This window comes from Fukomys damarensis, unplaced genomic scaffold, assembly GCF_012274545.1.
Source record: "Fukomys damarensis isolate Sample0158 unplaced genomic scaffold, DMR_v1.0_HiC HiC_scaffold_7, whole genome shotgun sequence".
Taxonomy (NCBI): Eukaryota; Metazoa; Chordata; class Mammalia; order Rodentia; family Bathyergidae; genus Fukomys; species Fukomys damarensis.
In genome coordinates this window covers 17,906,259-17,929,113 of record NW_022900919.1, presented here as the reverse complement: position 1 = coordinate 17,929,113, position 22,855 = coordinate 17,906,259, and the positions used below count along the sequence as shown (strand labels likewise).

Below are 22,855 nucleotides of genomic sequence, written 5' to 3'. Positions count from 1 at the left end.
TGCAATTTGTCCAACTAACACAACACACCATAATTTGACTTTTTCTCTGCCATTCTGTGAAAACTGCTGTTGTTAAGATCACTTCCTATTTTCAAACACAGTGGCCTATTTTCATTCTTCATCTTACTTGTCCTCAGTTTTTGATTCTCTTGATCTTGTAGAAGTTCTCTTCCTTTGACTTCTAGAACAATGCCCTCTTCTAGTTCTCTTGTCCTTTTCTGGCCATTTCCTTTCTCCTTTTACTTACCCCTTTCCCAACCCTCACACTCAAAGCTTTGGGCTCCCCAGGGCTCTGATGTCTGGTATTACTGTGTTATTTCTGTGAGCTCTTCCTGCGCGATCCCTTTCCTACCCATGGCTGGGGAGCCTTGGCAAAACCCCTTTCACCTTTGCTGTTACTCCAGCCATTTCAAATCCTAACTTATGCAAAGAACGTGGTAACTATTTTTGATCACAAACTCTTAAAAAATTTCGTGGCCCTCTCATTACCCATGGATTATGGGAGCAGATTAAAAGAAATGCCTTTCACAAATGTTGAAGTCCCAAAGTTATATTTTCCCCAAGTGTCTCTTTAATTCCTTCTTCTGCGTCACTTAATGACCCACAGTACACAAAGGGGTGGGGAGAAGGATCCTCCTGATGCTTGTTCTTTCTCTCTTCTTGCAGTCCGTGGCCCACAATTCTGACAAAGCAAGTGACCTATGGTTGCAGTGATGGCTGTGAGTCTGTACCCCTTAGATACCTCCTTGCCATAACCCTACAGCCTGAGATGGCCACACTATTTCTCTTTCTTGTTGCTGCCTTGTTTTTCTGGACTCTTCTGATGCTTCTTAAGAAAAGGGAACAGTGAGGCACGTTTTTACACATTTTCAAGTATCTTTCTTTTGTCCTTTCAGTGGTTACACATAAAAATATAGATACACGATTCTGAGATAAAAAGCTGTTCATCACATTTTGAAGGGATTGCTCAATGCTGAAACAGTAGTGTTTGTTATTATGGAGAATTCGATTGCCTTTCTGAGATGCCATATTAACTGTCTCATAGCAATCTGAGTTCTGGCCCCATCCACAGACCTGACCCTTCTTCCTGGAAGCTCTGAGCATCTTCTCATTATCTCCTATCCCCAACATTATGTGTGTGTGTGTGTGTGTGTGTGTGTGTGTGTGTGAATGTATGTATATGTGTACTCATGCCATGTATTAATTATACTGGGAACTAAGTAGGTAATTCAGAGGTAGGTTTTTTATTATCCTTCTTATCTTTTCAATTCATTATTTCCTCCCCACTCTGAACTTCTTTTAATCAGAAGTTGTATCTCTGTATGGAACCTCTAATGTTCTGCCCTTTTCCTTTCTGTATATACCTCTCTTTTTTTGTTCATTAGTTTGTTTGATTTTCTGGAAGATTTCCTTGACTTTATTATCCTTCAATCTTCTTTGACTTTGAAATTTCAATGATCATAATTTCTAACTCTGATCCCTCTAATAGTTCATGTTTAAGCATCACCCTGTTTTATAGATGTGACATCTTCATTTACTTCTCTAAGGATAATAGTTTTTTTTTTTTTAAGTCATCTTCTGGTTCTGGTTTATTTCTGTTTCCTGCAGTTCCCTATCTGTTGCTTGCCTTATTCTCTCTCTCATGCTGAAGTTTTGCTGAAATTTCTGGTGATCCTGCATTGCTTCTTTGTCTTTAGGAACTGAATTCTGTACAGCTAGCAAGATGCATCTTGGTGCATGGGGTGGGATGCATCCAATGACGTGATTGTGGAGCGAGCTTGAATTTTTATGGAGTGATCCCAAATGTCAACGTCTAGGGTCTTCTAGAAACTCTCTGGAGAAACTCTCCAGAGAAGCATTCTCTGATCTCCTGGTCTGGTAAGTTGACATTGGAGTGTGATAAGCAGGTTGTGTGCAATTTTTGTTATTCTAGGAACAGGAAAAGGGGCCCAGATTCATGATCCATCTCAGCTCTCCTCTGAGCCTTTGCACTGTATTTCTCTAGGAATAAATTGCTACTCTCATGGGGTGGCAATGGAGTCATGGCCTGAGTTTCTTGCTCCAGCTCAGAGCCTCATTCCTCCTTTCTTCCTGCGTATCTTCTCCTTTGATGGCCTGGGCCTCTCAGCAGGAGTGACTCCTATCCGTAGGCCCCTCCAGTCCTTTCGTTGGTACCTCCCTACACTCTCCAAGTCACTGACCTGCTTTGACTTTTCATCTTCCGAAATGTTGTTGACATATCTTATTTCCTCTTGTCTCCTCTCTTCTTCTTCCTTTTGGTGATACTGATATTTCTTAATTTTCTTTGCATTTGAATAGCAAGGGCAAGAGGATAAAGAGCCATCCTTAATTTTTTCCTGTTTAACTGGAAATCACTGTGAAGCTTTTCAGAAAGTTTACAAAGTGTTTTTCAGGAATTGGCTTCCTTTTACAAGGCAGGTGATTATTATGAGTGTTTGGGCAACCACTTATTGCTGCTTTTTCACATGGTCTCCAAATACGGTCAGTCATTTGTCATGGATCGGAATAAGCCTGTCTGTGCTGACAGAGTGGAATTGAGGGTCCTTGGTTTACGTTTACCAGTCTTCCATTTAGTTCTGCCTCATTGGCACTTCACCTCGCTCTTTGATGGGAAATATTCTCTCCATAAACTTCAGTAAGATGTAATGGATTTCTGCAGTGGAAATATTGTTCAAGCTGCAAAACCAAATCACAGCAGGCACTTTGTCTGGGGACCCAGTGTCTTGCAAACAGCTATTTAAAATGCCAGTTGTACAAAGCCACAAACAGTCACAGTTAATTCCATTTACAGGAGTTTTATTTGTATGTATGAGAGAATCACACCACCAAACAGAGTCATTGTTCTGCCAAGACTACAGAGTTCATTATCTTTGTCACCTTGTGCTTTGGAGTAACCTTATTCACTGGGCTGTGTCTTTGGGTTAGAAAGTGGTGAAGCTGAGGTTGGGGAAGATGGAAATGGTATTCTCTGAAGCTATTGGGTGTGATATGGATCTGTCAAGACAGGGACAGCTGGCCCAGCTGCCTGAAGTCCAATAGTTATGTGGCCTAATTATTTTCACCTGTGAAACTTGGCTCGGGTTGGACCTAGGATGACACTGGGCTGGTCTCCTTGTGGAAGAGGAAGGCCGGATGGGGGAGTCTAGTGAAAGCCACATCAGAGTCCTCTGAGGCCTGATGGGCACACTGAGAGGCTCTGCAACTCCAGGCTGCCAATCAGTGGTCTTGGTTCCAGCTGTAGTAAGACTCATCTGGAGAGCTTTGACGAGCCTCATACCCAGGAAGCACCGTGGATCATCTGGATCAGAATCAGTGGGGGTAGAACCCAGCATCAGCAGCTATTAAAACTCCCAAGCTGGGGAGGGACAGGATGCAAATCACTGCTAGATCATGTTTTAAAATCCTGTTATTGCTATATAAATGAACTAATTTAAAATTCTTATTATTTTGTTTTTTGAGATAGGATCACACTATATATCTCAGGCTGGCCTCAAATTTATGATCCTCCTGCCTCAGCCTCCCAAATGCTAGAATTACCAGTGTGTTTCACCACACCATGCTGTAAAATTCTTATTATGTTGAACCACTTTGGATATCAGAGGAAGTGAAAATAATTTATAACATGGTCATTTGGAGTCACTTGTTTTGGAGATATTTCTATGATTAAGGGGTAGGTAGTTGTCAAGAAGAGAATTTGATGGGGAGCGTTCACTGGATTTAGACTTTAGACCAGTAGGGGAATGTGCTTATGACAGTCTTTGCTCTTATGGCAAACATGGTGGGGAAAACAGGGTCTGTGGACAGGGCTGGGAGTTGACTGGGTGTGGGCCAGGACCTGCCCAGGATGACATGTTTTCTGGTGGTGTCTGCAGGTCCTGTGGCTGTGATCAGCGGTGAAGAGGACTCAGCCAGCCCCCTGCACCACATCAACCATGGCATCACCACGCCCTCCTCTCTTGATGCCGGGCCTGACACAGTGGTCATTGGTATGACACGCATCCCAGTCATCGAGAACCCCCAGTACTTCCGTCAGGGACACAACTGTCACAAGCCAGACACGTGTAAGTAGCAGGATAGAATCCTGTCCCTTTTAGGGAGGGAAGGGCGGTGTGGCAACAGACCAGGTAGCTGGGGTTCTGGAATCTTCTGGGGTGACCTGCCACCTGCCAACCTCCCACTCTCTAAGAGACTCACCCTGATTATCTCAGAATTTTTAGGACATCCTGAGCAAGGAGGAGCCCTTGAGCAGAGTCCTTGGGACAGGGAGGGTCATGGGTCTCTCTGGTTCCCACTTTCTTCACCCAGAATCAGCGGGACCGTGGGTAGGGAGAGGTGCTCCCAGTGAGGTAGGACATGGAGCAGACTGGTCTACTCCGCCAACCTGGCCTAGGTAATTAGGGCACATGCCTCTGTCCAGACAGTAGCCCCTGGGACCATGAGAACCTCCACCCAGGCTTCCATGAGAAGCGGGGGTAATGAAGGGCTAGGTCTTTTTGAATGAAAACATCTCTCCAGCTACCCCTCCAGTGCCCCACTCTGTGAGAACTGGATCTCAGGCTAAGTGCCAGGAACCCTCAATTCCTCAAGGCAGACCAGAGGCGCAGGGCACCCATTTCCTCCTCATCTCTTACCTCTTCATCTCTCACCTCCTCTTGGTTCCAGCCCCTCTCTGCATTTGTGCTGAGACCAGCTAGGTTCCTTTAGCCCCCATAGCCTCAGTGACTCATCCCTGCATCTGGCAGGGTTCCTCCTTGCCATGTCCCCAGGTTCATTCTGGGTCCAGCAACACCAATGCACATCCCTTCCCTCCCCACTGCTCCTGCACCAGAGAACAACTCACTGCTTCAGAGAGACAGTTCAGTTTGGCCTTGGAGATCAGGGGTGCCACTGCCTGCTTGAAGGCTAGAAGGGAGCCTGGTGACCAGCTAGGTGTGAAGGCTTTGCTTTACATACAGGAATACCAGGGTCCTGGGAGGCTGTGAGTCCCCATTCTTTCCCCAGGTTGCCTGGTAACAGGTTCCCTTCCTGTCTTAGTTTCAGCATAGGACTAGGGAGCAGTGCTTTTGCTAATCCCAAGGGCTCAACGGTCTGCACGTGGGTCACTTTCTGTAAGCTCACAAAACTCTTACTAATCTTGTTGGCTCATCTTGTGGCAGAATGGGCCTCTTGCTACACTGTCAGCCTCTGCTTCCATTGCTTTGGCTCTAATTTTCAAGTGAGAAGGTTGCCACAGTGGGAAGGGCTGGGCTTTAGTCAGCATCAGGTCATCATTTAACTCCCATTTCGGCTGTTCTCCCAAGTGTACCTCAGTGTCCATCAGATGATCCCTGTTGGTATCAGAGGAAGGACACCTGGGTTCTGGGCCAGGCTTGGTAAAGAAGAAAGATAAATAGTGGGAAACAGCAAACGGGGCTGTGCTCTGGCTAGTGAGCTCCTTTCTCAGATCAGGCTCCTGCCTGGCCTGGCCTTTGTGTGCCTGGGAAAGGATCCCTGCCCTGGTGCTAGCATGGGTCCACGCCTAGTCTAAGATTGATGCAGAGTTTTCTAGGGCGCCATTGGTATTTGAACAAGTACCTCACCATTAGTGTATGAAATATAGAGTTGAGTCTGATTGTTTGACATAGCCCTTTTCTAAAAAGTCACTGCAAACAATGAATTCAAGAATGCTGGACCATTGTTCCTAGGGGAAATAGTGTTAGGTTCCTATGAGCCTCTGATCACATTTTATCAACCAATCAGAACATAATCTGGTTTTACATTGTATGTGAGTTTCTCTTTCAAGACACTGTACTTAGTGTGTACTGCGAACTCATAAGCATTGAACTCAGTGCCTGACAGCACTGCCCAAACACTTGCTCCTCTGTGAGACACATCACAGCCATCAGGTGCTAGAAACACCAGATGGAATTGCATAGACCGTGCTTGGAAGCCATCTTAAGGAGCCAAATCACTAACAAAAAGCACCAAAACAAATGTGAAAAACATGGTCCTGAATAGACCATGAGAAGAGTACTTGTTTAGAGAATGTAAACTGGAACAAGAATTTCAAAACAGTATGAATAAATACAATTTTCATTTGCCAATTAATATCTCTATCTATCTATCTATCTATCTATGTATCTATCTATCTATCTATCTATCTATCTTGTAGCAGGGATCGAACTCAGGACCTTGCACTTGCGAGGCAGGTGGCAGAACCACTAAGCTAAATTCCTGGCCCTAAAATCAATCTTTTTAAAGAAGATAGAGTGTTGCCTTGCCCATCTGGACTGGGAATGTGCTCACGGGGCCACTCATGCTTTTTGCCGCTCTGTGCAGCTCCCCATGTGACCCCCAGAGCACCTTAGGTGTTGCTTTTTGAGTTGCAAATTCATCTTAATGAGCAGGCAAATGCTCAGGGACAGATTCTGTGCATAATGAGCATCACCTGTATTCCTTTAGTGGCTGTACTGGGCTTCTGAAGCAAAATATGACCCGAGGCCCGGATTTGTATCCCATGGGGCTCCTTATTCCAGGTTTCAGTGCAGTTGCTGGATGGGACGAATCGGACACATTTGAGTTTCCTTTGGGCCACCAGAATCATTGTTTTCATGGTAACTTAGGAGGTGTGTAGAGGGCCATGAGACCCAGCAAGGGTCCTTGGGTGTCAGGATGCAGCACAGAGCTGAGAAGCCGGCACCGGGACACCAGGTGCAGGCAGAGCTTCCCTTCTAGTATCCTCTGGCTAGAAGTGTGTAGGGATCCAGACTTACTTTTCTGTAAGTGGGAGGAGGCCAGTGATGATGGAAGGGAAGCAGGCATTTGAATGAGTCTTGAAGGAGGAAGGAAGAAAACCGTGTTGATCAAAAGACAACCGTGTGGTATCTCTGGCTGTCACAACCTTCTAATAGTAGGCAAGGTATCCTTTTTAGGGCAGCGGAACATTTGCCCTATCAGCAGAAAGCACTGCTCTGGTTGTTCTCAGAAAGTGTGTGAGGTATGGCCATACTGCACAAGAGCGCCGTGCCCAGATCCGGCCAGTCCTCCCTCTGCTAGCTGTGGAAACTCACACAGACAGGGTCTGGATAGAATGCTCAGGTGTCCTTGGTGGATTTATCAGCTGAGTGGAGATGGCAGCAGGCCTCGCCTCTGCTTGTCAGTGCTTCATCAGCACGGGAAACTCATCCACCCGGGGATCTGTGGCGAGACACTGTCATGTATAATTAAAGCCACATATGCCTTGGCACATAAATGAGCAGGCGCTGCACACGAGGGCCGGGTCACCCCTTTGGAAGAATAGAAAGAATCAGGGGATTCAGAGGGGAAAAAGACTCATCTTGGAGGCTCCAAGCCTCTTCCATCTCATTCTCTTCCTTGTCTCCTTTTAATGTGTCACTTGGGAAGGAATTACGGGAATATAGAGCTACCTGACTTCAGACTTCGATTCCCCAGACCCCTCAGCTGGAGATTAAGCACAGAGCATTTTTCTTTCTTTACTCATATGTTTGTTTATCATGAAAGGTGACTAGTGTGATTAGGATGCAGGTCCTCTCTTTGCTTCTCACTTTCGGTCTGTAGTCTGGTGCATAGCATTTTCTGGCACCTGCCAGGCTGTGAGGGTGTTTAGAGATCACCTGGTACAACCCTTATCAGATGCTTGCATCCCCATACCTGTGTTCCAACACACACTCTGCATTTGACGTTGTCTTTGTTTTGCATTCATTCAGCCTTTCCAGGATTTCTGAAAGAGCTAAATTAATATGCACCTGCTTGGTCATGTGTACCCAAAACTAAGCCTAGTAGGGCCCTCTCCCTCATTTTTTATGTGATGCCCTTTGATTCCAGCAAAGGCATCAGGAGGTGGATACACCTCTCCTTGTTACACAACTCTGGGTCCTGGATACTGGGTTAGGTCCTAGAAAATGAGCCACCAAGGGACCACAGTGGGTTACTCAGGACAAGATAAAAGATGTGTCTAACAACATCGGGCCCTTGGTTACCTCTGTCACCTTTGTGACAGCTCTGGGCTGCAATAATGTGGTTCATAAGTTGGGCTGCACTGCTTGCCCCTATCTTGAAAGTCATACATTGGCTCTTTCCCTTCAGGCCATTTAGAAGACTCCTTGGCTCTCTTTAACAAAACCCCTTTCAGGCCAGGGATTTAGCTCAGTGGTTCCACCTCCTAGGTCTCAAGCGCAAGGACTGAGTTCGATCCCTGGTACCAAAATACAAAAACAAAAACAAATAGTCCCAAGCACTGGGGGAAAAAAGATAAAAGAAAATATTTGCTGGGCATGGTGGCACATGCCTGTAATCCCAGCACTCGGGAGGCTGAGGCAGGAGGATCGCTGTGAGTTCGAGCCCAGCATGCTACATAGGTTCGATCCCTGGTACCAAAATACAAAAACAAAAACAAATAGTCCCAAGCACTGGGGGAAAAAAGATAAAAGAAAATATTTGCTGGGCATGGTGGCACGCGCCTGTAATCCCAGCACTCGGGAGGCTGAGGCAGGAGGATCGCTGTGAGTTCGAGACCAGCATGGGCTACATAGTGAATTCCAGGTCAGTCTCAACTACATAGTGAGACCCTGTCTCAAAAAGCCAAAAAAACAAAAAAAAAACAAAAAAAACAAAAACAAAAAACAAACAAAACAAACCCCTTTCATAAAACTCATTCTCTTGGTTGAGAAGGCATAGGGCATCTGGGGGAGCTAAACGTGTCCCCTCTTTCCAGCCCTCCTTCCTTCTGTCCTCAGGGACTGGTGTCTGTTTTGTCCCCAGGGAATGTCTCCACCTTCCCAGACTCAGCCTCTCCTTGCCTGCATCACCCCATCGCGGTCATCCTGCTGCTCCTCCTGCCTGTCCGTTGCCTGTGTGCCCCTCTACTCAACACTAACCTCACTCAGTGACTTGACCTGTAGCTTCACCTCTGTCTGGTTCCATCTTCTAGGACTACCCTGTTGTTGGTCTCTCTGCAGAGCTGGACTGTGTGCCTTTGAGTCTTTTTTCTTTAACATTCAAGTTCGTTGTGCTGGGCTGGCTTTCCCCACCATCTGTTCTGTACATTCACTGTGAGGGTTTGTGTCAAGCCCCCTGGATTCTGGAAACATGAGGAACATGTGTGGTCACTACTCTCTCAGGCTTGCTGTCAACCAGAGCTGATCCTTGAGCCCAGAATGGTACTCCCTGCTCCCTTGTGCCCCTTCTCAAGGCTTTGTGTGTTCAATTTACACCTGTCTGCTAATGATTTACTGATCATTATCTATTCTCTCCAAATCACCAATCCCAAACCTCCAGCTGCTTCTTTAGTGTAATTCCTGTGTTGATCTGATACCTTTTTGCTTTCTGCTCCTGGCTCCACTCAGTGGCATTTTATTCCTTCTATACCTTTCCATCCTTGAACCTCTGGCTCACTTCCAGTCTCTTGTGAATTGCTCCTAGGCTTAGACTGTTCTAAGGTGACCTTTCCTTCCTTCTTTATAATCCATGGTTCACAGTCAATACCATGTAGCTATCTTGAATGACTTTGGGTCAAGTCCTAGGTCATCTTGCCACTTCTCAAATATGTGTCCTGTTTCCCAAACTTGATTTTCCATTTATCCTTAGATGTAGCCTTGAAATGTCATAATTATTTATTTTCTACAGAAAGCACAACATGGGACTGTTAGATGCTAACTAATACATGTCATGAGGGGTTATTGGTTGGATGTTGAATGTGATAAGTCCCATTTGTTAAATGCTTGGTCCGAGGGTGATGCTATGGGGAAGCGGTAGGACATTTAGGAGGTGGGACCTAGTGGAAGGTCTTTAGGTCACTGGGGTTGTGTCCTTGGAGGGTACTGAGGAATCTTGGTCCCTTCCTCACTCTTTTTCTCTGTGGCCATGGGATGAACAATTTAACTCTGCCATATCCTCTCTTCACTGCCACCCAGCAGCCCCAACAGATACCCACCTGATCATGGCCTAGGACTTTTCAAGCTGTAAACTTACACAAGCCTTTTATCTTTATAAGTTGATCATCTCAGATATATGTTATAGTAATGGAAAGCTGACTAACATGGATTGTTCCAGGCCTGGGCTCTCTAGAGATTTACAGAGAAGATAAGCTGTCTGGTTTGTATCCACAGCCTCTCTGGCCTAAACCCAGGGCTGGTGTGTATTGTCTTTCCTCTCATGTGATCTTTAACTGATTCTGTGAGGGAGGATCTGCTTCTCCCATTTGATTGATGAAGAAACTGAGGCTCAGTGAGCTTCAGTGAGCTGTTCCAGGTCATAGCTATTAAGATGGAGCCCAAGTTATACACCCAGACCTGCTGAGCCCAGCACGTATCTTTCCCAGCAGATCACACTGTAGAACTCCAGTGACCTGCACATTCACCCTTCATCTCTTGAACTCGGGGAGGTGGCCTTGGAGGAAGGAGGATGGCCCTCTAGGGTGTTTGGAGTCTCATTCTCCCCATTGCTGAGATATGGATGGTTTCTGTATAGTACATTCAAGGTTTTCTGAAGGTCACTATTGTCACAAAGCTGGGCCAGTTTTGGTGTGGCTTACACCCTTCTCTATACTGTCCCCAGAACCAAAGCCCTAAGGGACATAGTTGTCCAGATAAGGGAATACCGTGTTACATTGTCTTCATTTTCCCCTTTCTTACAACAGTTTTAGGTTTGCAGAAAAACTGAGCAGAGATTAGCATTCCCATCTACTCCCTTCCACTCCCTGCCCCAGCAGATTTCCTGTTACTGTCTTGCATTAGTGTGGTACAGATGTTATAACTGACAGACTGCTACTGAGTGCACGCAAGTGCCGAGTTTACAGTAGGGTTTGCTCTTAGTGTGGAACAGGTGGAAGTTATACAGTAACACACAGACTAACTTCAGGGTAAGTTAGGGGAATAATGCTCTGTGATCACCTATCTATCACCCTACCCTTGCCAGCTCCTGGAAACCACTGACATTTTTACTGTCTCCATAATTTGTGTTATCTTTTCCACGGTCATATAATTGGCATTGTGCAGTAGATAGCCTTCTCAGATTGGTTTCTTTTACTGGCAATACGTACTTCCCGATTCTTTCATGTCTTTCTGTGGCTTGGTAGATTATACCTTTTATTACTGAATAATTCTGTGTTATATGGATGTGCCACAATTTCTTATCCGTTCACCTGCTGAAGAGCATTGCACTCATTTCTTGGGTCTGCTGTAACAGTGTCACAAACAAGGTAGATTCAAACAACAGAAGAAGTTTTGAAGTCTGTAAATCTACAACCAATGTGTTGGCAGGGTCCTCTGAAACCTGTAAGGTAATTGTGCTTGCTTCTCCCAGGTCTCCAGTGAAGTGGCAGCAATATTTTCTATGGCCTGGCTTACTGCTGCCTCACTACCATCCTCTGTCTCACACAGCTGTCTTCTCAGAACTCCAGGCACAGTGAATCAGGGGCCTAGCCTACACCACTCCACTGTGACCTTTTCTTGACTTCATCAGTGGCCTCTGCAGTGACCCTTTTTCCTAGTAAGTTTACATTCTAAGCACTGGGGATAAGGCTTTAACATACCTACCTTTTCTTTTTTTGGTACTGGGGATCGAACTCAGGTCCTTACCCTTGCGAGGCATGTGGTGGAACCACTGAGCTACATCTCCGGCACCCTACTTTTTGAAGGAGATACAACCCATAACAGACAGCTTGGTTGCTTCCTATTTTTGGCAATTATGAATAAAGCTGCATAAACATTCTTGTACAGATTTTTGTGTGCACTTGTTTTTAACTCATTTGTGTAATTGTCTAGGTGTGTGATTGCTTGATCATATGTATAGAGTGGTTAGCTTTGTAAAAGAAAATGCCAAAACACCCTTGTGGCATGTTTGTACTAAGCCAGGTCCATTTCATCTCATGTTAGAGTGGCTTCCCCCAGTCAGCTTCTGGCTCTTGTGGATGCATTTCTCCTTCTTGTACATTTTCTAAATTGTACAGTAGTGTATGTGTGTGTGTGTGTGTGTGTGTGTGTGTGCACACATGTGTGCGACCATATAAACCCTTCTCTTTTCTGCTCCAACCTATGCCAGCAACTGATAATTATGTAACTTCTGCTGATGTTCACATGGACCAGTAGTGAGCACACCCCACTTCTGCCATGTCATTCATCACATGGTCCCTTGATTACTGACCCATGTGTTTGTGCCTTCACAGCAGTTCAAATGCAGCTCATTGCTGTGATTCTCTGTAGTGCCAGCCTCAATCCATCATTGTCCCTCTGCTTGCCAGGCATCCAGATCCTTTCCTCTGTGCTGTCCCTGAGATCTTACTGACTTCTCCCACCCAGCTGGCCCTCATGCTGACTCTGTTTTCCCATGTGAGTGCTGACATCTTCAAAGACAGGCGTGAATTGGACCTTCAGCATCTCACGGCTGGCCACCCCTTTGTGTTTCTTCCCTAGATCCCTCGCAGGTCCCTACCCTGATGACCTTCAGCTCTGTCCTGGGACCTTCTTAGCTCTCCGCTCTCATGACATTCCCCACATGCCATCTTTCTTGGTTCCTTCCATATTCTCTCTTTTTTCCTTTAGCAGATTAACAAGCACTAATTACTTATTGAATGCCAGCCTCTGGGGCTAGAGGGTAGAATCCACCCTTCTCTGTATTTTCCCAGTTCAGTGCAATTGTTTCCATCACTCTCTAGCCTGGCCTTGCTCTCTTACATTACAGCAACCATTTGATGTGCCCTTCCACCCCAGTATATCATCCTACAAGGCAGGAATTTCTGTACAGAGAACAGAAGCTGGAAATGCTAGATTTGGGGGCTGTCTCTTGTAGCTGGTACCAATGGTCCTTCATCAGGGATGAGTGAGGGGCTTGTCTGCTTCTCTTCTGGGCCAATTAGTCATGGAGCTTGCCTTTGCTGGAAGAGGAGCTGCTGAGGCCAGTTTCCCAGCTGTGATGGGGAGCACAGAGCCTGTGTGTGTAATGCAGTATTAATAGTGCATCGGCATGATATAGATTTCTGTCACCTTCTATACTAACAAACATCACTTACTGTGGGGTAATGATGGGTGTTTATTCCCAGCCACTTAGCTCAGCATAATGGTTTTGCAGATGAAATATGGAAAATGGGCTCTTTTGTCTAGGAAGCGCAGGCCCCTCCTGGAACCAGCAGCAGCAGCATCTGCTGCTACTGCAGAGTAAGCTCTTCTAGATTTTTATCCAGCACCATCACCAGATGGATGGACTGGCCTGATGGCAAGAAGGGGATCTGGTTGCACTGCTGGTCTGGGAGCTCAGTAGGGTATACAGCTGAGAAGGGAAGACAGACATGCTGAGACTGCTGTTTGCTCCCTGTGCCTATTAGAGGAGGTGGCCTTGGCTAGACATGACATGGGAGAGAAATGGGACCAATGTAAGTGAGTATGGGGGATTCTGACGGGTCCCCTCCTTTATTCTGGTGGTTGGAATTTGATAGTCTCCTTTAGGGGAATTATAAGCTGAATTTTGGTGTGGGTAATGGTAACATTTAGCTGTAGACTTTTTCACTGGTATCTCCAGAGCCTGCTTTCCAGGCAACATTTCATAGAACATTGTTGAGATGGACCTCTTCTGATTTTTCTTCAATCCTGTTTTCAGATCCAATTAGAATAAGTAGCAAATCCTCAAGGATTCTGTGATACTAGATTTGGGAAGCCCAAGGTCTCTGGAGGAAAGGATTACTCTCAACATATTCCCAGTTTCTTTTCTTTCTAGAAAGAGCTGGGTGATCCCAGACTGGAATATCTTAGGAGCTAAGAGAACAAGTCCTGGGCCCACAAGTGTGAGTTCAGATATACTCACAAGCTTGTCCTGAGGGTCTCAGTCCCTAGAGCTTAACCTCTGCTGGACACTGACCCAGATGTTGACACAGTCCAAGCTGACATTTTGCCATTTTTTTATATCCCAGGAAGAATAATCAAATAATGTCACTTCTCCTAAGCTATCCAAAACTCTAGACATTCCAAAGCATGCACTTTAGACCTGTAACTAGTCCAAAGGGACACACACACACACACACACACACACACACACACACACACGTCTCCCTGGGCTAAGACACCCTGCTTTCCTGTTGATTATCAGGACCTCGTCTGTTCTGTGTTTCACTGCCATAATCATTTACTCAGTTAGTAGCTGCATGCAGTCATACTAGGTAATTAGTCAACTAGGTAATTAGGTATAATTATACTCAGTGTAAACATGCAGTAATAGACTAAAAAACTTACTTGGGGGGATAAGGATGTGCTTTGTGGTCAAAGGTGAAGGATGATAAGACCCACAGCCAGCCTGGAGTAATGCAATTTCAGGATGGAGTTTGAGCTGAGGTGGGATGCAGCAGGAAGGGTGAGTAGCTTATGAAGTGGGTCCTTTGTTTCCTGCCCAAGCCCTAGAGCAAAAGAAACTCCTTGTCTTCCTGGAATGTTTTGGCTTCAGTCCTGTCATCAAGGAGTGGGAAGATTAAATTCCCTCAAGAGATCCTCTCTAGTTCAAGGTTTCCTAGAGATAAGTTCAGTCTTTTGTCCCTGGATTCAGGCATCCAGTCTGTACTAAGGCCTTAAAGGGTGATAGTTCTTCCCCCCCCGCCCCCATTAAGTTTATTGATAGATTTAAAGAAAGCAATACAGTTACATTTATCATTGAGATCTTGTACCTTTACATGATATATCTCGGTTCTTTTTTTTTTTTTTTTGTGGTACTGGGGATCGAACTCATATCCTTGTGCTTGCGAGGCAGGCATCAGAACCACTGAGCTAAATCCCCGGCTATGTCTCGGTTCTTATTTTTTCCCCATTCTCCTGCCCTTCCTTCACCCCCTCCACCTTTCCCTATTTATAAAGACTTTGTTTCCATTTCTTCCTTTTTTCACATGTTTTCTTTTCCTAAAGGGTTATAGTTCTGAGCCAGCTGAGTCACACACACAGGGATCAACTAGGAATCAAAGCATTGGCTATATTGCTGCACTGAAAGAGGTTGCTCAGACTTTAAGCCTGTCTTGGCTTTCCTGTTGCTGGGACAAAATGCCTAACACTCACAATTTAAAGGAGAGGTTTATTTTGGTTCGTAGTTTTAGTTCATGGTCAGCTGGCTTCAAGACAGAAACAGCATGGTAAAGGGGCCTGGTGGAGGAAAAGGGGCTCAACCCACAACAGCCAGGAAGGAGAGAGAGAGGAGAGGGGGAGAAAGGAGGAGCAGGGGACAAGAATACACCCTTCCAGGTCACACTCTCAGCAACCTGGCCTCACATCCTAATGGTATATTCAGCTACAGAACTCAACAATGGATGTAAGCACTGATGAATGTAGCACCCCATGATAAAATCACTTTCCAAAAATTCCACCTCTGAATGCATGAGACCTTTGGAGGACATTTTTAGATTTAAGCCATAACAAAGCCAAAATATGATGGCAAATGATGGATTCTGCCCATCTCACCCCTCAGATAAATCACTCCCATTGCGCAGGGAGGAGTCAGGAAATACAGGCGGAAGGAAGGACACTAGAGGTTACTTCCTATTGTCTCCCATGTGATGAGACAGAGAAAGTCCCGTTTTAGGGGCAGAGGTTTAAAATCTGCAAAAGGGGACAATTTAAGGAAAGCAGAAGGCTCCTGGCATTAGTAGTGCTCTTAGGGTTCTCTGTTATTATCCTCTTTCTAGAGCCCTTGTCCAAGAGAAGTTGTCAGTTTCTCCCTGTTCTATGAATGAACACAAGTCATTCTCCCAATGGGAGGATAGGGCCTATGGCAAACAGGTATGGTGTTCTGCTCCCCCTACATTCCTGATGCATAGTAACTACAAACTTAAGTTCTACTTGCCTCTTGGCCAGGAGGCCAAGAGTCCAGCTGCCCTTCTGTCTTCTCCCAAGCTGTCTTTAATTCAATTTTTCCCAAACTGTCCACTGAGGGATGCTAATAGGCATTTTATCCCCAAGAAAATATTCCATGGTCAAATAATTCTGAGAAAACTTGGGTTAAATACATTTTTTACTTTGTGATTTTTGTGAGCCTAGGGTCCTAAAGCCATTGTAACTTCCCAAGAAGGACTGTTTCTGTAGCATTTCCCAAACATACTGTGCCACCAATCCTGATTTGGAGATTCACCTGTGAGCATCTCTGCAGACATAGATGTTCAGTGGAATGTCCATGCGATTCTGGCATGTCCTGGTATTCGGGATTCTGTGGTTGCCTCACCAGCAGATGTGGTAGCTTACTCTGATGGTGCTCAGATGGGCCGGGCCCTGGGAGGTACAGGAAGTAGCTGCATTCCAGAGGAATGCCCAGCATTGGGTGTGGCATTCTTTAGGATTTCTGGCAGAGCACCAAATGCCCTTCATTCAGTGCACCAGAGATTGCTGCCTGCTGTTCTCTGCCTGGAAACCCTTGCAGTTGCTTCTAACACTTCCTAAAGCTCCAGATGCAGAGATGCTGGTCACAGCAACATTTGCACTGCATTCCTCATTTCTGGGCCTATCTGATACTTTGGATTGGAATCTCAGGGAGCTGTTCCTAAGGAACATTTGTAATTCAAGATGAACCTGGCTTCTCAAATTTTACAAACCATTGTGTAGAAAGTCAAAGCTTGGCTTTGTTTTCAGGAGGGAATGTAAAGCTTTTGGCTGGGAATGGGCTAGAGCAGGTCCAGCAAATAAGAGAATGAACTGAACCCTTAGTTATAGCAGCTATCTTCTCATTAGACCACAAAGTGATCTATTGGTCCCAAGCTACAAAACATGCTACATGGATCTGGGCAAGGCATCTGCCCCCATTACATTGGAGATCAAAAAAGGTGATCATCTTGGCCGGTAGTTTTTAGAAGAACTGGTTCAATGACTTGAAAAATACTCTCTTAAACTTGAGGTAAGTGACATATATGTGATCATTCTTACCTTGATAATAATATTTTAACATTCATCATTATAGTTTCTGATATAAATATGCCACTGGGTGAAACCAATCATGATACCAAAAAAGTCTGCTTTCAAAGTTATTTCTAACATAAGAATTCTTCCCTCTAGAAACTTCTTCCCTACCTTTCTAAGAAATAGCATTTTATCACCTAGATCCACAGCTACAGAGATGCTTTTAGGAGTCAGGACTGTAATATGTTGGTTGTCGAGACATGATGGATATAGATGAACACAGGGCCCGGGCCAATTTCCTTGTGGGCTAATGAAACTGAAACCCTGTGGGCTCAGCTAGAGGGTACAGGGTGATTCACAGAGGGATACTTGTTGTCTGAGTCTTTATTTTCTTGTCCCCTTGTCAGCTAATTTTGTTGAAATAAATCTTCTCTGACCCCCCAGCACACACATGCGCACACACACACCCTTGTATAGGACATGAGCACTTGTATACTTGGCCTCTGTATTATCCTCTATAGTGGAGTTCAGTACCCAATCTGCTGTTGTCTTCAGATACAAACGTATATGTGCCTGGCTCTTGTTTATATCTGTGCACGTGTCTCTCTTGTTTTGGACATAGATTTTGTCAACTGAAGTCTTTTCGTCTGAAAATCCTAGACAATTCTGACCCACTGGGCTTAAACCAGAAGGAAACTGATAATCCCAAAACTCCACTAGTCAAATAGAGAAGGCTCTTGGTGTGGTATGTTCGGAGTCTAGCTCAGCTTTCTTCTGATTGTCTCGCCTCTACTTTGTTTTGCTTTACCACCAGGCTAACTCAACATATGAGTGCGGAAACTCCAGGTTTTACAACCAAACACTTGGAGCAGGGGCAGAAAAGTGAACACTTTCACAGAATGAGGGTTCTATTAGCAGAAAAGGGGAAATGACTGTTAGAAAGGGTACAAGTACCCTCCCAATTCTTCTCCATGAGCAAAACATGCATTCACTATCTTTCAACCTTGCTTCTAGGAGTCAGCAGGAGCTGCCTTGAGGTGCAAGAGGTAGAAGAAAGATGAGAACATTGATCAGATGTAAATTTTACTGCTCATAGATCTTCTTTTAGGGGAACAAGCTGTTAATTAGTGGTTGTTGTCACTGGTGTTCTGGTCAGGGAAATTGTGCTAATTCTCAGGGCTGGGTTTATATTCCACGCAAAGAAAAATCTCTGCATTTGGTTTTCCTTGGACCCAGTAATCTTAGCTGAGCAGGTTGTGTGTATTCCTGACAGCAGCTGAGTTATCCTTTGCGTGTAGTTTCTGGGGAGTAAGTAGGAACAGGGGGATGTTGAAGAGAGAGTCTGAGTGAGCATAGTGAAGATAAATAAATTCACACTTATTGAATACCTGAAAATCTAGGGCCAGGCTCTAGACTTAAGTCCAGACATTAGTATAACAATAAAGCTTTATGCTGCACTATGCTTGCTCTGTGTTGAGTACTGGAAATAGTTTGCATGTAACAAATTAGTAAATTATTTAATCCTCATAAAAACCTGTGAGGCAGGTACTCCTGGTTTCCCTATTTTGGAGATGAGAAAACTAAAGTAGGAGGATGACTGAGACAGGCTGTAGTCTCACAGCTGGGAAATGACAAAACAGTGATATGGCAGATCTCACCACCCTCCGCTCCTCATGTAGTCTTTCTCCTTACACTGAATCCTCCCGATTAATGTAAGTCTTCTCACCCCACTTTGCAGAGTAGGAATTCTCTATGTGGGGACTTGGGAACTAAGGGACTTGAATAAGGACACTTCCTGATTAGAGGCAGAGCCAGGCCTATGACTCAGAGGCTCACAAGCTTGCCTGTGCCTCTGGCCCAAGCTGCCTCCTCCTGTACCCCTTTTGGGAGACTGAAGATGTTCTTGCAAAGCTTCAGAGAGATGCTTAGCTTGAGTGACCCAAGGAGTCTAACAGCAAGGCAGGAGAAGGAAGTCCCATTGTACCACCTCTGTGGCTCCTGCAGGGCCAGTCCCCTCCTCACTCCTAGCCCAGGTCATCTGGAGCTTCAGAGGCCCAGGGTCCAGCTGGTGATGAACATGGGGAGAGATGATACAGGAGCTACACCAGAAAAAGAACAAAAGTCCTTGGAGCCAAGATGTCCTCTTTCCTGGCCAAGCATTCTTTTATCCTGTTCCTGGTGTATGTAGCTTAATGTGTTGCCCAGACTGTGGCTGGATCTATCCCCAGGCATGATGTTAGCCCCTATCCCCTGGCCTAGAATGGCTGGTGATGCGACAACTATTCACACAGGATTCTGCTGAGTCGGGTAGCCCTCATGTTATTGGTAATGAAGAAGTGTTGGGACTAAACTCCTAATGGCTCATTGATTGGTTGAATTATGCTCAGAGTAATTCTGAAAATAGATTTTAAATATGTGCTTGGGGATTTGTGGGGATTTGTTACTTAGGAGCTTTAACTCAATCGTGGCTGATTTGACAGAGACATCAATACCAGTCGCTTGTGCCTGAGCCTTGATGCTCTTCTCAGTGAGATTCTCCCAAAGTCAGGACAATGTGTCAGAGGGAGTGTGTGGCCAGGTTTCGGGTGGCTCCTGCCCTTCATGCACAGCTCTTGGCAGAGGTCTTGACAAGGTCAATTTGGCTGAACCAACTACTGCAAACCCCTCAATATTTTTAAGATGAGATAGAGACGTTGCAGATTCTGGATTTCCCCGTAGTTTCCTCTGAAATCGAGGAGGGCTGAAGTTAGCCCTTTCCTAGGGCCAAGCTTTCACTTTCCCTGGAGCTGCCACTCAGGAGAAGAAACAAAGGGAAGCCTTCACAGAGATGTAGCTTGTTGGCCTTTTGTGGCAGCCTCTTGTCTGTTGCATCTTTGGATCTCAAGTTTGAGAGGGGCTGTCTGAAGGGCGCCTGGTCTGGGATGGGCTTTGGCACCAGTGTTTCTTTTGTCGAAGTCCAGGGTAATGTTGAAACAATAGAAAGCCGATCAGTAAGAGCCCCTCTGTGGTGAAGTAACCATCAGCAGAGATAAGGCAGAGAGATCTCTCAGCATGGCTAAAGTACTTGCTATTTCTTTCTCTTTGGTATAGTGGAGACTTAAAATGCCTTCTATTTTCAATGCAGAATGGATCAGAAACAAAAGAATGAGTCTCTATGAAGCAAAGGGAGGATACATTGATACTGTATTTCTAAGGGGAAATTGTTCAGTTATTATTTTCTTCCCCAAGCTTCCACCCTTCCATTTTAACCTCTGTCTGAAAGGCTGTATCCCCCTTCCCTGTGGCAATTTATACCCAACAATCAGTAGAAAAAACAGCATTCTCCAGGAAGGGAGGAAGTGAGGACAAAATCTAGAAGAAAAGAAAAAAAATTACACTCTACTCTAATAAAGAAATTACTGACGTTCTACATTATGAACTGTATTAATTTTTAATGGCCCAGAAAGGAGTTGATTTATAATGCATCTTTCCTGGCTGCCTAGCCTGTCCCTAGCTAATAAATAAATGACAGGTCTCTTGTATTAAAAGTATCTGTCATTTTACACTGTTGGAATGTGAGTAGTGAGCTGCATTGAATGAGAGGCTCTTGGGAGGGGTCGTGCCCTGCTGGGCCCAGCTGAAGAAGGGGCTGCTGTGCAGCTTGGCCTCCTTCAGGACCTGCAGTTAAGCTCCCTTTTGGGCTCAGCCAAGTGACCTAAACAGCTCCAACTCTTGTGGTCCTGGAGAAAGTTTGTAGGAAAGGGGGATGACCCACTCAGGAATAGCACACAATGCAAGTTTCGATTCCTATTCCTTAGGCAAAACTATGCATGGCTTGTCTCCACATAACCTTACTAGAACCACAGGGGCCCCTCCTAAGATTCCTAATGCTGCTAGGATTACCTAGTTAGTAGCTTGTCCTTTATGGATGGTGATCTTTGACTCACAACTCTGGCTTACCTTTCTATGGCATTTAAGAAAACAAACAAATGACATCTAAATTTGTCTCTGCTTCTGAAGCAATATATGTTATGAATAGTTAAGGAATTTCAGAAAAGTAGAGAAGAAGGATTATCCCTCATACCACACCCAGTGATTAATGCTGTAAACATTTTAGCACATTGTCTTCCAGTCTTTTTTCTTTGTGTGGCTACATACATATGCAAGGGAATAGCACACATGGCCATACATGCATGGACGCACACATGTATGCAAAATAAGATCATATTCTGTGTATGGTTTCATAATCAGAATTCATCATTTAACAACATATCATAGACTTTTTCTTCATGTGATTAAAAATAATGCAGCTGGGGCTGGGGATTTAGCTCAGTGGTGTCGCTGCCTGCCTCGCAAGCACAAGGTCCCAAGTTCAATCCCCAGTAACCCCCAAAAAGTGATAATAATTCAGCTGTTTGTAATGACTATGTGTGCATGGTCAGGCCCTATTCATGTTGGTGCCACTGCAGAGATGGTGAACAGTCAATCAAGATACACTCTTTGGTTTTCTATCACGATGCTAACACCAAAGTAAACACAAAAGGTGACTTTTGCACAGAGTTCCTAATTATGGAACAGCTCCTATGCTTCAGCATCAACACAGGGAGGCTGAGAGATAATCAGAGTAGGCTCATCCTGCATGATCAAGTAAACTCTCCAGCTGGGGAGACAGGCCTGTAAATGGTTCCTGGTGAGAGCAGCATAACATGATGTGTGTCACAGAGACCCAGTGCCAAAAGGCTGAGTGTGCTTAGAGAGCGCTGGCTTGTTTAAATTAGAACAGAGGCTTCAGTGAAGGCTCCACAGAGCTAGAAAGCTGTGGAGGATTTGGACAGGCAGAGTTGGGAAGGAGGGACCTTCCAGGCCACCATAGCAAGTAGCTGGAGATAGAGACAGGGCAGGGCTTAGAGGGGCAGGGAACCCTGGGACAGAGAAAGAGGTCCTATCGATGTATGAAATAGCATGCTTATTGAACAAGAATTATGAATTTATTCATAAGATTTTTCACTTAAATACTTTGTTTACCACACTTGTGACTCTTAGTGGTTTCTCAGAAGGAGGTAATGACTTAAGTAAAAAGCTATCAGCATACTAATAAAAAAAGTCAAAGGAAGTAGGTTACTCTCTGAATTTAGAGACAGTTTTGAACAAGAAGAGAATGAAACACTCATTGAACATACCTTTCAGCACAAGGAACAGTATTTAGAACATGAGAGAGAATCAGCAATTGCAGCCAGCAGGTTCCACTCCTAATTTATTTATATTGTCTTTATAGGCTTATAAAAATGGAACTTTGCCTGGATTTTGAGACTAGCATTTCTATCTCTCCACATGGGAATTTATTTCTTGATTTGTTGTGCATATTTCTGAACATAGATAGACCAATGCCTTTTGCTTTTTTGGAAGAAAAAAGTGAAGCTGATAAGAATGATCTGAGACCACATTCTAGCAAAGGACCTGCTGGGTGTCACAGGAGAGATGCAAGGCAGGATCCAGGAACATTTCTCCCTTGAGCACTTGAGCAGCCTGTATTTTTTGCCATGTGGAAAAGTGGCAACCCAAGATCAAGTCCTAGCTGAGCTTGGTTTTATCACCAGTCAGTTGCAGTTGCAATATGATCCTCACTTATATTTATACCTTCAAATCTTGGACCCAGAATTATCCCAGCAAGAGGACTTGGCTGAAGGCAAAGTTTTTCCTTTCCTGCTCTTTAATTCTCTTTTACTTAACTTCTTTATGGAATATATAAAAATTTAAATCTGAAAAAGACCTAAAGGATCTATTGAGACTTATCTTCTTGTTCTATAGATGAGGAAACTGAGGGCCAGATGCATAGCTTAATGAACCCTGATAAGCATTTGGAAGAAGGAATGGGACTAGGACTGATGGCTGTTGTCTTGTATTTCTCACTTCTTCAGAATCTGTAAGCAGAAATGTGATCTTTTCCCTTCCCCCAAAGAGGTGGTTTTTTTTTCTGGGAACATCTGACAAAACGTGAACTGTCA

At 44.8% G+C, this 22,855-nt stretch overlaps 1 protein-coding gene across 5 annotated transcripts in view; it reads left to right on the top strand.

The window, feature by feature from the left end:
- The window catches only part of Ntrk3 (neurotrophic receptor tyrosine kinase 3), a 356,741-nt gene that overhangs the window by 204,479 nt on the left and 129,407 nt on the right, over positions 1-22,855 (top strand). For all 5 annotated transcript variants that reach the window (XM_010621033.2, XM_010621034.3, XM_033761083.1 and 2 more), the window contains exon 12: positions 3,894-4,082. In XM_010621033.2, coding sequence (XP_010619335.1) covers positions 3,894-4,082 — 189 coding nt within the window. The remainder of the gene's footprint in view (positions 1-3,893; positions 4,083-22,855) is intronic.